General features: G+C 31.4%; 1 protein-coding gene across 1 annotated transcript; it reads right to left on the bottom strand.

Annotated features, from left to right (window-relative positions):
* Positions 1–1,653: 1,653 nt before the first annotated feature.
* LOC127711666 (low-density lipoprotein receptor-like) lies at positions 1,654–13,841 on the bottom strand. The gene is made up of 7 exons (XM_052217782.1): positions 13,759–13,841; positions 13,363–13,447; positions 7,834–7,971; positions 7,314–7,439; positions 5,575–5,703; positions 4,452–4,583; positions 1,654–1,846 (listed from the first exon to the last, which is right to left on the bottom strand). Exons 2-7 carry the CDS (start codon positions 13,421–13,423, stop codon positions 1,713–1,715), a joined length of 720 nt encoding a protein of 239 aa, XP_052073742.1. The 5' UTR covers positions 13,424–13,447; positions 13,759–13,841; the 3' UTR covers positions 1,654–1,712.
* Positions 13,842–19,243: the final 5,402 nt, after the last annotated feature.

A 19,243-nucleotide genomic window follows, 5' to 3' on the forward strand; every position in this document is an offset into this window, starting at 1 on the left:
TAGCAGTTCAAACATAATTATGACTGCCAGTAACTGCGAGTACTGATATGTCCATAGTGTCTTGTTGTTTTGTGGATGTATAAGTACCCTGCCACTTCCACTCTATGTTTTTTGTTATATGTATTTCTATTTGTATCAATCTGATGATTTTTTGAAACTTTTTCCAACTGATTTGTATAGTTTGTTCTAATGTTGTACTGTTACACCACTGTCCCAGGCTAGGAGAGGGTAAGCGCCTTTAATCTTGTTTAACCCCGCCATATTCCGTATGTGCCTGTCCAAATTCAGGAGTCTGTTATTCAGTTGTTGTCGTTTGTTGCTGTGTAACATGTTTTTTTTTCGTTCATCATTTTGTACATGAATTAGTTTTCTCGTTTCAATTGTTTTAAATTTGTCACCTCGGGCCTCTGATAGCTGACAATGCGGTATGGGCTTTGCGAATTGCTGAAGGTCGTACGTAGACCTATAATGTTAATTTTTGCGTCACCTGATCTCTTGTGGGATGTTGTCTCATTGGCTATCATACCACATCTTTCCTTTTTATAAAGACCGAGTAAAACAGGTAAGACCAAGCAAAAACACAAATCAAATAACACAACACAACGCTGGAAACTAAACCTCAGACAATATACCCTCCCATATAAACCGTTGTGGCAGCAGGTGCAAAATTAAGTGTAGCTTGATTCACTATGGACATATATTATTTTGGTCATTTGTAAAAAAACTTGAAACAACACAAAACTCCTTGTACGTGGAAAACGTGAAATGGTTACGAAATCATAGTTGAGGTCATCTGCAAAACAAATATGATTAGTTAATTGCCAATCAACTCTTAATGGCGATCCTTAAATCTATATTGATGACTCTAACCTAGGTCTGACGTATCGTATTTGTTGTAAAAGTATGCTTCCTCTGTTCCAAAAGTATTGGACAAAAGTTCTAGCCAAGCAGATGAAACATACATAGGTACGTAGGTATATTAACACACAACAAACAACTGTGTAAACATTATCAAATATATAGAACATGTTTCATTATATATTTTATTATACTTCACGTTAACATGCCAGATTTTGATTGGCTAATACGAGGGAGATAATTTACTTCATCCCATGACTCAGCGGGAGACAATATTTTTAATGTCACCCTCTCGTGTAGACCATTCAAAACTCGATAATTTAAAGGACAATGAAGAGAATTTACGCGAATAATTTTAAAAACAATGCTACATTTCTACGTTTTGGCATCAGAACTTTTTCATAGACTGTCAACAAAATCACCAAAACATCTTGTTTCACTTAAAATTGTTGCTTTTCTAATAACTGTAACGTTGTTTGGAACATGAAGACGTCATATTTAAGTAATTTCAATTAAAAAACTTAAAAAACAGTAATGATAGAACATTCAGTATAATAAATTAAATACCACATAGCTGAGAAGGTGTTAGAGCAGATTAGTATCCCTCGAAAAAAACATTGTCAACCTTGGCTTCGCCTTAGTAGACAACGTTTTCTCTGGGTAACAATCTGCTCCATCACCCTCTCGGCTATGTGTTATCTATATACTATTGTGTTGTGTTGAAACGTGATGCACGTTAGTGTGAATATATTATCATTCTTTAATTTCTAATATTAGATAAATAACTGAGAGAGATTATAATGTTTTGTAAATTTACTGAATATTTCTATAAATGATGATTTAAGGACATGAAATCAGTGATTGTTCCTAAAACAAGGTTCTTTTTCATCAGAATTATCTCCGCAGTCATCCTTTCCGTTACAGAACTGATTGATGTAAACACAGTTCCCATTATCACAGGAACGTTCTCTCCATCCACAATCTCTGGCTGTAATAAAGAGAAAAAAAAAAGTTGCGACAGAATAATTATGTCATCATCAACAATATTGTTAAGTAAAAGACAAAACATTAATTAGTTAAAATCAATCTGTATCAAAAATTAAAAGACCAAATTGGATTACACATAATAGCCTTAATGCATAGTTATGTATAGGCATTAAATAACACACTTTGAGCAGACTTTTACAAATTCATACAAAATTATGTAATGGTAACCATATCGAACCCCGCATCATATTAAAAAAAGGGACATTGCATAATAAATAAAAGCACTTGATGATATAAATTAACAGAACGACTGTAAAACAGTTAGAATATTCTTAATATATTCTTGAAATGGAACAGACATTTTAATAGAGGAGAAATATAGTTTTACGACTACATGTAGCAAAACATCTCATTAAATTTACAAAAAAGGGGGGGGGGGGAGGAAAGGCATAACTGATCATTGTGAAGAAGAACAGGCATAAATGGTCAACAAGATGAGGTGGGTATATAGTAATCAAAGTGTTTCTGAAGATTGTGATTACTTAAGAGTGAGGCAAAAGATGCCAGAGGGACATTCAAATTCATAAGTCGAGAATAAACTAACAACGCCATGGATAAAAATGAAAAAGACAAACAATAGTACACAAAACACAAAACTAAAAACTGAGCAACAGGAACCCAACTAAAGACTGGGTATGATCTCAGGTGCTCCGTAAGGGTAAATAAATCTTGTTCGACATGTGAGACCCGTCATGTTACTCATGTCAGTACAAACCCGGTAATAAGTCTAATTCTGTAGGTCACTTTCTGGAAAAGGGGTCGGGAGTAAAAGTTATCTTCTTATCTTTTTTTATATTTGTTTTCTACTCTTTTTACCCGTGTTACCTCAAATGTAAGCACCTATCATCTTCGTTACAAAACGTCTGTAGAATAATGTTTACGTTGTATTGAACATATAACAGAATATGTACAAAACTAAAATATTCAAGTAAAAGGTATGTACAAAAAAAATGTTGACGTAACACAATAAAATCGTGATAATCAACAAACATGTATGGTTAACCCATTTCTCTGACGTCACTCTATTGTTGTAAGTAGATTATTTGCTAAGAATCAACTGACCACTTTGTCAACCTACGATAACTCATTCTATAACTTTTAACTTACGATTTTTTATTTTTTTCAAAAACGAGTATCATATAAAGGATTCGAACATTCGCGAACTTTTTTCAGTGTATGCATGATACCACAAGCGCTAACAGTAATCTTCATTCAAATCATACGCTTAAAAAGACTAACTGTGAATACATGGATTTCTGTCTCATTGATCACTAGCTTCTGTAATTTATGAAATATATATTATGTCTTGGTTTGTTCATGTTATTTTCATATGTCATGTATGTCAGAGGATTTTTTTTATTTTTGTTGTAATTTTTTTTAACTTTATATGTGATATAAAATCCATGATCGTAAAACTATTTTCAGACAGTAAAAAAAAAAAAAAAAAAAAAAAAAAAAAATATTACAATTATGAAAATGAAATATATAATACCTCTGAGATAAAAACAACATTTTAATCGAAAAAAATGCAATAAAAAAAAATCATTCTGGGTACAAGGCTGGAACTGCGTACTGTAAATATCACCATCATTACTTTTGGTACCGACTACTATGACGGATACGACCAGCTAGATCAGATCTATTACAATTAACATACATATGCATCCAAAACTAACAAAAAATTGATCATTCACGTTTAAATAATTAATTTTGATTTTATACTAGTTAATAATTGCCTTTATTTTGGTTATACGAAATGTTTAACAGCTTTGATTGAAAATTCTCTCTGAACAATTTCAGAATCAACATGTAACTTATATTCAAACATTTAAGTTATATCTAACTTTTGTTAACTTTTATAATGATTCAATATAGATTTGATCCGTGTGGATATAATCATTCTAACTATATAGAAGAATAAAAAAGACAAAATAGAAATTTTTTTTTTTATGGAAATCCGTTGTTTTATTGTCAAAACGTAAATGAAATAGGTTTAGCTAGAGAATGTATAAAAGGAAGTGATTTCGGAAACGGTAATCAACTTAAAGCACTCGTTGATTATCGTTTACGAATCTACTGCTTTTTATAAATTATCTAAAACATAACACTATCATTTTACCAGAAAATTAATGTTTCAAACTACTAAAGCTACTAATATAAATTAACATAACATTTTTTTTCATATTAAATTTTTGCGGAAAAATCTCAGACTTCATATAAAAAACAGTCCTATTATATCACTTAATGAAGCTACTAATTTAATTTACTGTTAGTTATTATGTTACATCTTGGACGAAACAAAAAATCCATTTCGCTGCGATACTATGATCAAATTTTGGTAAAGTGCAGTATAAAATCATAAATTCAATTATTCACGTGAATTTTCATGAAAGTTTTTGCTAGTAAATTGACACGTAATATCATGAGTCTGAATTGGAAAATTACACGAATTATTCATAAATCACTTCCGGTGAAATATGTTTTTTTTTTTATTTTGTAAATTCACATGTGCGAAACTAGGTCTTGAAGATTTAGGATATACCAACTTTTACAGACATTAAATGTCTCATCAGATCCATCATTACAATCTTGTTTCCCATCACACAGATGAATATATGAAAAACATTGCAAATCATCAGCACATTTTAAGTCAGCACCTGGATATGTACATGTGTAATCTGAAAATTAAAAGAACAAACTATTGTAAATCATCATTTTTCAAGTTACTGAATATCTGTAGTTTATGATCTTAAAAGGATAGACAAAGATCTAGTGGACATGTGTGATTGCAGGAACTATGTTAAATTCTACTGTAGACCGTTAATGATCTTGTATTCTTCATTTGTAGGGAGCTAAATATTGGCCTCATATTCCCTCGTTATTAGGATTAGTTAAAACTAGAAAATAAAAAAAAATCATAATTATTTCCTACCGTCAGACGCAATTTTATGCTGCTTTAGTATTTTAACATCTGGAACATATTTATCACTACAATAATGATAAAACTTACACCACAAAAACACTACACTGAGTATTAACAGAACCGCAACCAATTATAAGTTTGCCACTAATTCTGTTTTGCATTCACTTATCGAAATCCTATTTTGTTTAAATTTTAAATGATTGACTATTCGGCATTGCCTTTGATCAATGTTTTGTATCATTTTAATTGTTTTGAGTTAAGGAAATAACAACATGTTGTATAACGATTAAATTGGAACAGGATCTGCGTACCTTTCCGGAGCACCTGAGATCACCTCCAGTTTTGATGGGGTTAGTGTTGCTTAGTCTTTATTTTCTATGTTGTGTTTGTGTACTATTATTTGTCTGTTTGTCTGTTGGTCTTTTTCCTTTTTACTAATGACGTTGTCAAATTTTCTTCGACTTACGAGTATAAATGTCCCTCTGGTATCTGTTGCCTCTCTTTTAAAAGCATAAGGTAAGCCTTCGTCAAATGTTGACAATGAAGTCGATAATATTATAGATAAACGTCGTTGAATCTTTACAGTTTATTTAATTTATGTATTTTGTTTTATACAGTTTTACTTGAGATGATAATGGTTAATTTTTGGTTGAAACGTGGCATTTAAAATTTAAAACTTGTCATGTTTGATGCTGTCGTTGAATTTATGACACAATGATCTAATCAACATGTGTTCAATATCTTACTTCTACACATAATCTCTTGGTCATCAGATCCATCACGACAATGTACTGTTTTTCCATCACATTGTTCAAAAATAAATATACATTGAGTCTGATCTGCACAATGCACCTTCGTGCCTAGACAAGGGCGCCCTGTTAAATAAATTAATTGTAATAGTTTCTTGCGAATGCTGTGTGATAAATGAAATTTAAAAAAAAAGCGAAGAATGTTTAAAAAATAAATAGAATAATAGCGGAGAGTCATATAAAAAGAGTGTTTCGTTAGAAATGATTAAATTTTTGAAACATTAAGCTTCTTTAAGACAAACTTTAATCGAAATTCAGGAAACTCCATTGTTGTTTTCATAGTACATGCACATTAAGGTACACATTTAGTGTAAGTGAACAATTCTCTTAGAAACAATCAAAATAGCTACATTTAGATAAATTTTAATCGAATTCACCTTAATATATACAAATAAATCAGCATAAGCATTACTATAAAATAACCAAGATAAATTCCCGTTCTGTGTATTTTTTTTCTGGATAGATAATGAAATTGAGAATAGAAACTGGGAATGTGTCAAAGAGACAACAACCCGACAAAAGAACATAAACAGTCCAAAGCCACCAATAAGTCTTCAACACAGAGAGAAAATCACGCACCGAAAGTGGGCTTCAGCTGGCTCCTAAATAATAATGTATACTTTAATTGATAGTTATTTTACACGAATGCTTCCTAATGTTATGTAATTTTGGAGAGCTATAATCTAATACTTTGTGAGTTATTTGATGCTTTTCAGTGTGTGTCATGCTATATATTTGCCATTTTGAATTCCGAATGTGTTTTTCAAAACAGTCACTGAAACATTTCATCTGTTCGTATAAGTGTCAATCGAATATTAGGAAGTCATACTAAATATTGAAAAACGAACATTTTGTTTAAAACAGTCTGATAAGTTTCATGCATGATTAAAAGACCTTTTTGTCACATATTTATGTACCTCAAGAGGAATCGAACCGCAAATGATATAATGATAGATTATGTCACATTTTGTAATAATGTTCACCTATTTGACTGAAGTTCTCATATTTAATTAATATCATGCTGAAACGTACATCCAAATTACCAAAAAATAAACAATTCAGAATGCATGGATTCGATAATAGATATCAACATTTTGTGCGTATTATTGTCTAGGCGTCATCTAAGTAATCGTCGAGATGAACTCTGAAGACTGACTACGGTCATATAACCGGATATAAACATAAATATAAATAAAAATAGATCCAGACCACGTGCAATTGGATTTTTCTATGTCCGTTTGATTTCATATTGCTGATTAAAAGTGTGTTTATCATTCTTTTTACCTGAATAAGATTGATTTTTTGTAGATCGAATCAGTCAACCAAATGGTTAATCCTTATTTCATCTTCAACATCTGGACATTGTTTTCCTTTTCATCAGGGCTGAATACAAGCGTAACCTATTTCTAGCTTAGTTAAAATGAAGGTCACATGAATATGGATTAGATGGATTAGATGAGGTCGAATTATTCACATGCAAATGAATAATTCATCGTCGATGTTCCTGCTTTTTTTTTTTAACCAAATTTAACCAAATTGGCTGCTAAGAGCGAATTATTTTTTTACTATTTCACTTTAATTTATGATTGAACAAAAAAACATATTTATTTTTGTTTTCATATCTCGTAGCTAATGCCACTTTAATGCTGAACTGATGTTAGTTGTTTTATTTTTACCTTTACATGTAGCCTCGCTTTCATCTGAACCATCGTTACATGAAATGTAATCATTACATAATGCAAGCTTCCATATGCATTGGCGACCATCAGAACATTTAACATATTCTTCACGACACTGATAATCTGATAAAGGAAGCATTTTATTACGAAACATTTATAATGGTTATGGCTACCCTATTATTATTTTTCCCTATTTCTTGTTTACCCTTACATGCGGATATTTGTTTTGTTGAATCTACACAGTTTGAACAAAATATGAGACGATATGGCAATTTTTTAAGGTTTTTTTTTTTTTTGTTGTGTTTGAAAATTTAAACATTCCTTTCTAAAAATTAGACAAAATTTTCAAAAAATGTTATGCACCAGGTATTTATAATCGCAATAAGACATATATGGATGATATTTGTCAAACAAAAGACAAGCATGACGATCATTAAAGGATATGTATGCTAAAAACAAAAGTTAAATCAACTAGTTACACAAGGTTTATATGCATATATATTATGTTTTGCCGCACCTGTACAGAAATCTTCTCTTTCATCTGATCCGTCCTGGCACTGACTTGATCCGTCGCAGAGCTGATACTCATATATGCATTGATAATGGTCATCACAAAACACTTGTTTATTGTTATAACGTATTCCACATGAGGTACCTGAAAACAGTTAACACTTGTTTTGTCATGAGGATCAAGATAAATGTAAAACTTATAATAGAAATAAGGAATGAGCGAAAGAGACTACAACCCGACTAAAGGACAGATAACAGCAGAAAGCCACCAGTAGGTCTTCAACACAACGAAAAAAAATACTGAACCCGGAGTCGGGCTTCAGCTGGCTCCTAAACAAAATGTGTGCTAGTTCGGTGAAAATGGACGTCACAGTAAACTCCAAGACATATAAATGAACTTAAATAAAAAAAAAAACAAAAACAAAAAAAACAAGCAAACAAGACCAACAAAGGTCAGAGACTTCTGACTCGGGACATGTGCACAAAGTCGGCGGGGTTAAACATGTTTTGTGAGATCTCAATCCTCCCCCTATGCCTCTAGCCAATGTAGAAAAAAAACAAACACACAGAAATACGCACAGTGAAACTTAGTTTACAAAAAGTCCGAGTCCGATGTCAGATTAGGTAACAAAAGAAACCAAGCAAATTAACAATGAAACATACATTAACAGTGGACATCTAGTAGTTACTGACATGCCAGCTCCAGACTTCAATTAAACTGATTAAAGATTATGATTTCATTATATGAAAATCAAGCACAATTCCTCTTGTAAGGGGTTTAGTATCATACCATCATAACATATTTGAGAAGAATATAACCCGTATCATGGCAACAATGGTTTTAGAATACATGTGTTTATTTCTGAAGCAAAGACCCTATGAGCGAATCAATATTAATACCAAAATACGATATCTTTAATGACCTGCCAACAGTATCGCAACTATATACCTTCTGAATCAGTCTATTTAAAGGTATGGTTAGCTTTTGAGGTGAATGCCGACATTTGTGTGGTTTGCATAGAATATTACCATAAAAGGTTAGATGTGAAATACATGAATGTATAAGATGTCTGCATGTTGATTTATATTTTCGAATGATGTCCATTTACCGATTATAAAATTTATTAACTGTTTTGTCTAGTTTGGGACAACGAAAACCCTGGTGTAATTTTTCAGTAATACATAGATTTGTTTCGTTAAAATCAAATACGTTGTTGCATACAAGAGCGAATCGGACAAGTTGAGATATATAAACACCATAAGATGGTGACAAGGGAACGGCACCATCTTAAAATGGATAAGTAACAATAAGAAATGAAAAATCATGTGTTTTACTATAACTTTTGGTAATAAGCTTCTCTTAAAGGTATATATATCAACATCCAAGACAGGACAGGACAGTATTAATTATTAATATTATTTTTATTTAAAGTCAGTTCAGGAGGATCAATCTCTTTAGTGTTCATACTGCAATCGTTATTTTTAAGAGTCAATATATCATCCAAATATCTAAAAGTATTATTAATTTGTTGTATCAGATGTTTTTTTCGATCTGTCTTTGCTGATCTAAGTCATATATTGTAACTCATAACAATACTGAAACAGGTCAGCAATAAGTGGTGAACAGTATGTCTCCATTGGAATTCCGAAAATTTTACGATATACGGAATCTCCATAGCGAACAAAAATGTTTTCAAGTAAAAATTTCAGGGCAGTTATCGTATCAAAGCAGGTCCAATTGAAATATTTCTCTTGTATATTGTTACTGAAAGATGACATAAAAGAGTTTGACCATACATCATGTACATATTTGTATTCTGATTTTTTTTCAAAAGCCAGTACATAGTTGGAACTTTTATTGTATTTGGTTATCCTTGTAAAGAGGTAGCTAAACTTTTATGTTTGTTACAGATGTATTTTTCTGAAAATTGGGTCAGTTGGAATGTTGGTGAATTGGTGATTTCCTTTTGCAGAACCTCAATGTAAAAGTAGTAAGGATCCCAATAAACGGCCTTCTTATGGTGTTTTTTCAACTTTAGTAATCAATGTAAATCTTATGTGTATGCATTGCTAAATGCATGATATTTGAAAGTATAATAAGAAAATTTGGTATATCTTCTTCATATTTATAAAGATATTAGCCTAAAATAAGAAAAGATTTCATTCTCATCCATTTTCTTGGAAACTTCTCACTTTTCAACCTTATTTCATGATTTTTTATGTGACGCAACCCCTCGTCCATTGACATTTTTATTGAAAAGTAAAGAGTATGGTATATAAACAATATTTGTGGGAGAAGGGTAGTGCCACTGTTATGTTTGCAAAAAACTGTCATATGTATAGCAGAATTCTGTAAAAAAATCTAAATTTTACGAAATTCATCTCCATTATGACGTCACAGATATGTCACTCATGACATACTTGGTTGCAAAACTATTGGACATTTAGCATATATTTTAATCAAATTTTCAACACATTTTCGTAATAAAAAAATTTCAGATTTTTAGGGCCAAAATTATGAGTTAGTGAACCAACTCCTTTACGTCAAACAATAATGACATTATTGTTATTAGCAACCTTATCAGCCGGGACAAAAAAATCCTTGAGTACTATTAGCTTATGTTTCATACGAGAAATCGGGTTATTATGGTTATTGTTAGGGATAAATAGTTCTTTAACATATTTTATACGAATATCAGCTATATAGAAAAGAAGATGTGGTATGATTTCCAATGAGACAACTCTTCACAAGAGACCAAGTGACACAGAAATAAACAACTATAGGTCACCGCGTGATTTAAAACAAGAATCTAAGGTTTTTTGTCAGCTTTTTCTCGTTTTATCTATTTAGATATGTTAGTATATTTAGTTCAAGAAAATCATCACTGATATGCTGAAAGTTAAGATAAACACAATTTCTCTTTAAAGAGGTCTTAAATAATTGATTATTCATCTTTTTGTCTAGAAACTTATCTAAATGCGGTGACAAATCGAAAAATCAATTATTAAAAATAACAATATTTTATTGATTACTTTCAAATTTTGTTAAAAAGAATATAAGCATCTCCGTTTGAAATTCATGTAAAAAATGGTGCCTTTACTCACCTCTGGGATTTTATCATATTTTGACAAATATTGATAATTTTATTTCAAGGGAACGTTTAAAAGGCGAAAGTATTTTACCGATTTTTGTAAATTTGAGAATCGATTAGAAAGCGACAGATTAAGGTAACGAACAAAACCTGAGAAAATCGAATGATTTTCAAAGGGAGCGAAAAAGGATGCATCTACGTGATAATCTTCTTCTGCTATGCATCACAAGCCATGCGAAATGAAATTCAGTCACACATCAAGAATAGGACATAATCGGTTAAATTACAGATATAGTAACGCACAAACATATAATTTCGCTAGTGAATTTAGAAACTGACAATTCGTATCGGTCAACCAATTTGTGATGGTGACTGTTATACCTATGCAGTGTTTGTTTCAGTCGTCCTTCCTCATAACTCTGTTTGATTGGTTGTTTTTGATCATATGGTAGATTACTACTTAGAAATGGGAAGTAGAAAAATAGACAGTCGAAATAATCACGTTTGTCATAGTTTTTTAGATTAAAGTCATCCCATATGTGCCAATATCAAAGCAAATATCAAGATATGAATCAGACTTTCGGCTTTCGGTAGTATCCTTAATTTCAAGTAAATAAGATATATAAGATATAAACATTCATCGAAATGTAGTTTATTGAGTGACAGAATATCATTACTATAAGTGACAGTTATATTAAAGAATATGAGTATTTTTTTTTTAAAAATCGGTCGGTAGTTGAGGACTAATACCCATTAAAATACCGACAGTCTGCTGAAATATCAATCCTCAAAACCTAGCAAATATGTTATCGATAAAAAAAGCAAATATTTGGTTAATATTATCTAAGATGTACTTCAAGGAAAAATGTGGTGGTTCTTTACAAAGTGAGATTGTATGCACATAAAGGATGTCAAAAAGGTGGATGTAAAAAAACATAAAACCACATTGACTTTACTGATAGCTCAAATTAAGGCCCAGCCGAATAGCGGTCGCCCTATAGTAATTAGTCTGTCTTTCTGTCCGTCTGTCCGTCTGTCCGTCCGTTTGTCCGTCCATCCGTCCGTCCGATTGTCCGTCCGTCTGTTCGTCCGTCCGTAACAAATTGTGTCCGCTCTGTATCTGGAAAATCGTTATTATTTCATACTTTATACTTAACACGTATATTAACCAACACCCGAGGGTGTGTCATAATGTATGCACAACTTCCTAGGTCAAAGGTCAAGGTCAAAAACTTTAGTTTCAGTTGACATTCCCATGTCCTATGATCATTATCTTGTCCGCTCTATTTCTTGAAACCGTTATGATTTCAAAGTTTATACTTGACATATATATTAACCAACACCAGAGGGTGTGTCATAATGTATATACGACTTCCTAGGTCAACGGTCAAGGTCAAAAACTGTGGTTTTAGTTGACAACCCCATGTCCTATGGTAAAGATAAAAAAATTTACCACACGTTATTCACAGCGGAGCCCATAGAGATGGTTCCCATCTCAATGATGTCTAGTTACAATTGAAAATATATGATTGAAAAGACAAAAGGTCTAGTTTACTGGTGTTGTCAATAATTAACCGGTTACCAGTTGAAGGACCGAATATCGAATACCAAAAACACATACCAGTTAATCGGACCTTTTTAAATTTTAATAAATTTGATATATATATATGTGTATTGAAAACTTAAATACATTTTGTTGAATTGTAAAATGATCGTCGCGGTAAATAATTTTAGAAATCAATTGACCAGTATATTGATTGCTATTGTTATCCTTGATTTCAATTTGATTTAATATTGCGTATACCTACATGTGAATATGCCACCTCCATCGTCCAAGTTTTTATTATTTTTTTAACGAAATGCCAAATCAAAAATGGTAAACTCCAAATTGTGTGAATGGAATTAATGTATATTTGGTGGCACGATTAGCACTCCTAATAATATCAATTTGAAACATCTGAAACATCAGAGAACATCAACCGCGCGTATTGTTTCAGACAGTGTCAACTCGACCAGATCAATAATATTTTCACCTTCTCAAAATGAAGTTACAAACTTCATAGTAGATACGATATAACTGGATCATTAAAACTTCACCAGTTAGAACGTTCAAATTCTATCCTATATGTCAAAGTATAAACTTCAATTTAAACATAAAATCACGATATGAAGGTTACAATAGATAAGGTCAAGGAATTTTCTGTACCAGGTCAGGAATATGACAGTTGTTTTCTATTCGTTAGTTGTGATTGGGCTTTTGATTTTATCATGCTCTAAAGGACTTTCCGTTTTAAACTTCCGTAGGAGTTCGATATTTTTACTTTTTACTTTTTACTAAGTCAGACAAAATAATAAGTCGTACAAACGATAGAAAACACACTCAACCGTACACATTTAACTTAGTATAAATAACAATAATACGTACTACCAATACAATCACTAACCTATCTGAGATTTTACTGTTCCAAAGAGAAAGACAATAACAATTGCTTTGATAATGCTCATCTTCTCCACTTTGCAAGTTGTAAGCTTATAGAGAGAACAAAATAAGACAAATGTTAATTAAGTACCGAAAAAATGCACGGAATCCTTGAAAATACAAAAAATACACACGAATTAAAATAATCTGTTCATGACTATGTACATATTTATTGGGTAAATGAGTCGAAAATCTATAACAAAAACGTGATCTAGTTTCCTTCATGATGTTCATAAAGCATGTCTGTAAAAGAATGTGTAAAACTAATCGACATTAAAAAAAAAACAAGAAAAAAAATTAAAAGGTTAACACATCATGACAAAAGTAATATACGAACATGAACAAAATGTTAAACACAAACCTCAATATAAAAAGCAACCAAACTGTCTGATTAGTCTCTACTTCTATTTTATAAGGTATTTCTTCAATACTGATAATCAAACATCGGCGGTTATATGATCAAATAAATAATTACGTTTATTATGGTTATTTAATCTTTACAAAATTATATCATGCTTTCAAATGTCAAGTAGTGATCAATTTAATTTGTCAATTATTCTCAGTTTAATGTAGACTATCGTATTATATATTTTAATGATGTAAATGTTCATTCTTGTACTACGAGTGACAAGTTATAATCTGTACATTCAGTGTATGATGGTATAATGAATCGGGAACAATTCTAAAAGCTGCCTTCATAGAAAAAAATGTGATATGATTGCCAATGAGACAACTCTTTTCCAGAGACCAAATGGCGTAGAATATAACACTGCATTTTTTGTTTTGTTTTACAACTCCGATGTAGAATTCATCAGTAGTCTATATCTTGATATTTATTTGAAATTAAAATTTGCACATTTTCTCTTTAACGCTGGTTTTCATTCATTGATAATCATGCATGTGATAAATTTTTTCTCGGTTCTAAAAATCAAATCACACATGCCAAATACTACAGAATCGCTATAATCATGATAATGATAATTAATGTTAATGTTATTATATATAATTAGATTAAAATATTCACTTTGACACTTAAGGGGATTGAACGCTTAAAATGTCATGAATACTTCTGTTTATAGGAATAGATCAACTGTTTTTTGAAAATTAAAACTGTTAATTTACTAAGTTAAGATATAGAGTTCAAAATTATGTTCAGATTTATTGTTGTTATCAAGTTTACTAGTCGTTTTATATTCTCACAACGTTAGTTCGAAATAACCTATCCGTAAAAAAGACAGCTTGCGATCACAATCTGAATAAATGAAGTACAACATAATTTACATGTTTAATTAGATACTAGTTTGTATTTATTTTTTTATTCAAGCATACTTTTTATATGTCCCATGCTGTTCATGCATATTATATACCTATTAATAGACGAAACAATAAAAAGTATAATGATTTTTCCAAAAATTTGCAAAGTCGTGTTTTTTTAGTTAAATTATAAATAAACAAGTTATATAACAATATATGTATTACAAATCTAAAAAAATTTTTTAATCTATTTTAACTGTAATGATTTATAGTCTAATATTTCAGGAAAAAAGTATGTATGGGAATTATATAGTCTAAATAGAAAATAATTATGTATATATAACAAGACACAAATATGACAAGAAAAACAGACTTTCCATGCAAATTTGGTTCGAACTAGAGTGCACCAACATGTATTTCATTTGGAACTGTTTACCGTGGTGTAGATATATTTTACTTCACATCTATATAGGTCAATATCAAATTGGAATGACAAGTAACCATATCACTTCGAGAAGTCGTTGGTGTATAATGATAGAATGATGATATCACGTGTTTTGCAGTTGCGGCAAGAGGGTCTTATATTTGCTGACGATAAAAAGGATTGTGTCAGCTCCTAGAACTTGCTACATAATATCCATACTTGTACATTAATGTCTAGTGATAATGAATAAACAGAAAAAATGTCGTATTCTATGATCAAGAAAGTGGCATGATAACTTCTAAACACATGGTGATTATTTCCTGTTTCCCAAAAGTTTCTCAGGCATTTGAAATAAGTGGAATTTAAAAACTGAGAGTTACTAGAACTTCTCATAGTTGTTAATTTGTATTTCAAGAAGGTTAGGTCAATGATCGTAGCATGAGTTTACATTCTAGCATAATGGGCACTGGTATTACAAATGACAAATACAGTGTTTTACTCTTAATTATATTCATATCAGAGCACTGAAAATGACATGAAACACATTTTGTCGATGACATCTATAAAGTTACTACCTTTCCATGGCATCTCAGTTGCTAATATTTATAGATACTGTTTTTTAGGGTCTTGAATATCAAGAGTCTTTAGATAACAATTATTTTATTATTTTCTTACGGAAGAAGCAGAACAAAGAAAGGTAACTCATGGTGATTAGTGTAAAGGTAGACACACGATACGTTAGATTTAATATAACTTCTAGAAAAATGTCATTTTACTATTGCATGTATTTGAAAAGCAAATAAATAACGATTTTAGTGATTTCAAGTTTCCTCAAATGTCAATTAACAGTTGACTCAAATATATTATGCAGTGTCTTCTATTTTCAATCAATAATATTGATCAAAATGATGATGCAACAATATTTATAAGGGTTTCCTAAGTTGAATCCATGGAACCAGATTGTTAGCAAGGGCACTCAACAAAGTCGACAAATGTATTGTCAATCATATAACCGAGCATGTTAACGCTATCCCTATATATATCTTTTTTTTACTCAGTCAATTTTGTTTTTCCTTTTCCAATATTAAATACAAATATATTAAATATGTGTCTTTTCTCACATTTTGATGATCAAAAGACTTTAAAATTAAAATTTTAGAGATGACTTATTAGATTGTTTCAGAATACACTTGACCTGGCAACGCAGTCATTCTCGGTCCTTTTTGGGATTCGAATCATTTCCTCAGTTTTTGTTTATTACATTGATTTGGTATCTTTTTTACAATCTATATACAAGATTTAAAAATCGGTAAACAACTATCGCTTTATCTAAATACTTTTTTTTATATTGTTGCAACTTTTTTTCAGATGTAATAATGTGTAAAGACATTTATTAGAGTGGAGTCACAACTTTATACATTTCACTTGCGTCTGGCGTTTGGCGAAAATATCAAATTTCAATCCTGGTATCTATGATGAGTTTATTTACAACCACTGGGTCGATGCCACTGCTGGTGGAGTTTTTAGTCCCCGAGTATATTACCAGCCCAGTAGTCAGCACTTCTGTGTTGACATGAATTATCATTGATATGGTCAACATTATAAATTAACTGTTTTTCTATCTTAGGAATAGATTACCTTAGCTGTATTTGTCAAAACTGTTAGGAATTTTTGGTCCTCAATGCTCTTCAACTTCGTACTTCATTTGGCCTTTTTAACATTTTTTTATTCGAGCGTCACCGATGAGGTTTTTGCAGACAAAACGCGAGTCTGGCGCAAATATAAAATTTCAATCCTGGTATCTATGATGAGTTTATTTATTCCAATTTGATATTGTATCGGAAATAAACACATTTATACGGGTTATGTTCTTCTCGTAAATTTTATGATGGAATGATTTTAAGCTCCTAAAGGAGATACTCTGCTTGTTTTGCATATGATAAAAAAAAAAAAACATAATATTTCAATCAGTTTTTGATGAGACCTTGAGCTGGCATGTCAGTAACTGCAAGTAATCTGTTGTTAATGTTTGTTGTTATTGTCATTTGGTTTAGATTCTTCTGTTACCTATTCTGACATCGGCCTCAGACTTCTTTTAAACTAAGTTTTGCTGTGCGTATGGCTGTCCTTTTGCTTATTTTACATTGACTAGAAGTATAGGAAAGGCATTGAGATCACACAAAACATGCTTAACTCGCCGCATTTTTTGTTCCTGTCCTAAGTCAGGAGCCTCTGGCCAATGTTTATCTTGTATGTTTGTTTAATTTTGGTTATTTCATATGTTTCAAGTTTAGTGTGATTTCCATTTTTATGAACGAGTACACATTATTTTTGTGTCATCTTAAGCCCACATTCGGTTGGGGTGCTTTCTCTCTGTATTGAAGACCCACTTGAGTTGTTTTCTTCTCTTTGGCCGGGTTGTTGTCTCTTTGAAACATTCTCCGTTTCGATTCTCAATGTAAAATGATAATCAGAACACTGCGAAATGAGTAACAAATAAAGATTGATAATTTGCTTGATTATAATATGTCAGATTTCATTCTATGATGTTTATAATTGAGACTGTATAAACATTACGATATATTTGCTTTGTCTTGGGATTTATATTTTCAAAGGAAGATATGTGTGGGCTTGATAAACATAAGTTGTCAGTTAATTAAAGATTGCATATTTTGGTATAAATATTGATTCACTCATAGGATCTTTGCATTGGAAATAAACACATTATTGCTAAAACCAGTTTTTAGCATGATAATCAGTTTAATTGAGGTCTAGAGTTGGCATGTCGGTTACTATTAATAGTCCCTTGTTAATTTATGTATCATTGTCATTTTTCTTAGTTTCGTTTGTTAACTTACATGAAATCGGACTCGGACTCCTTTTAAACTGAGCTTAACTGTGCGTATAGCTGTGTGTTTGTTTTTTTTCTACATTGGCTAGAGGTATATAGGAGGGTTAAAATTTCACAAAACATGTTTAATCCCGCCGCATTTTTGCGCCTGTCCCAAGGAGCATCTGGTCTTTGTTAGTCTTATATGTTTTTATTTTAATTTTAGTTCATTTATATGTTCCTGAATTTATCATCGTAAACTAGTACACATTTTCTTAAGGGGCCAGCTTAAGCCCGACTCCGGGTGCGGGATTTTCCCATTGGTGGCCTTTGGCTGTTTTCTTCTCTTTGGTCATTTTTCCATTTCCATTCTCAATTTTATTTACGTTTATGATCCAAATGTGTTTGCATGCATATGAAATGAAATATATTCGAAATCACGTTTAATTCAAAAGTGCCATTATCTCCTGTATACTGATGCAACAGACAAAAAGCAGTACACAAAATCAAACATCAAAATAATTTTCAGTAACTCACAGATCCTTGCCTAATGTTTGTTTTTGTGGAGATGTATATGTACCCTCCAACGTCCGTTCTATGTTATTGTTATATATATTTCTATTTGTATCCATCTGATGAGTGAAGCCTTTATCAACTGATTTTTATAGTTTGTTCGTATGTTGACTGTTACAACGCTGTACATGGCTAGGGAAAGGATAGCACTTTCAAATTTGTTTAACCCCTCCTATTTTGTATGTGCACGTTCAAATTCAGCAGCCTTTAACTCAGTAGTTATCGTTTATTGCTGTGTAACATATTTGTTTTTCGTTTATTGTTTGTATATAAATTGGAACGTTATTTTTCTCGTTTGAAATATTTAGTCTTAGATGTATGATTTTTTTATTAGTTGTTAGTGGCTTTGAACTAACTTAGTTGTCAGTAACTGCGAGTACTCTCAGACCTGTACTTAGTGTCTTTTTGTTGTTGGGATACACGAGTACCCGGCCACGTCCATTCTGTGTAGTTTTTCTATTTGTGTCCATCTGATGAGTTAAGCATTTTTCAACTGATTTTTATAGTTCGTTCTTATGTTGTACTGTTACACCACTGTCCCAGGTTAGGAGGAGGGTTGGGATCCCGCTAACATGTTTAACCCCGCCACATTCTGTATGTATATGCCTGTCCCAAGTCAGGATCCTGTAATTCAGTGGTTGTCGTTTGTTGATGTGTTACATATTTGTTTTTCGTTCATTTTTTGTACATAAAATTAGGCCGTTAGTTTTCTCGTTTGAATTGTTTAAAATTTGTCATTTCGGGGCCTTTTATAGCTGAATATGC

The sequence above is a fragment of the Mytilus californianus genome, unplaced genomic scaffold, assembly GCF_021869535.1.
Source record: "Mytilus californianus isolate M0D057914Y unplaced genomic scaffold, xbMytCali1.0.p SCAF_8, whole genome shotgun sequence".
Lineage (NCBI taxonomy): Eukaryota > Metazoa > Mollusca > Bivalvia > Mytilida > Mytilidae > Mytilus > Mytilus californianus.

What these genes read in the sequence shown, in the direction of transcription:
- LOC127711666 (XM_052217782.1), bottom strand. Translation starts at nt 13,423, where the DNA reads ATGAGCATTATCAAAGCAATTGTTATTGTCTTTCTCTTTGGAACAGTA. An exon ending in CCAAGAGATTATGTGTAGAA is followed by an intron (nt 4,584 to 5,574) that starts GTAAGATATTGA and finishes TTTAATTTTCAG; the next exon opens with ATTACACATGTACATATCCA. An exon ending in GACATTTAATGTCTGTAAAA is followed by an intron (nt 1,847 to 4,451) that starts GTTGGTATATCC and finishes TCTTTATTACAG; the next exon opens with CCAGAGATTGTGGATGGAGA.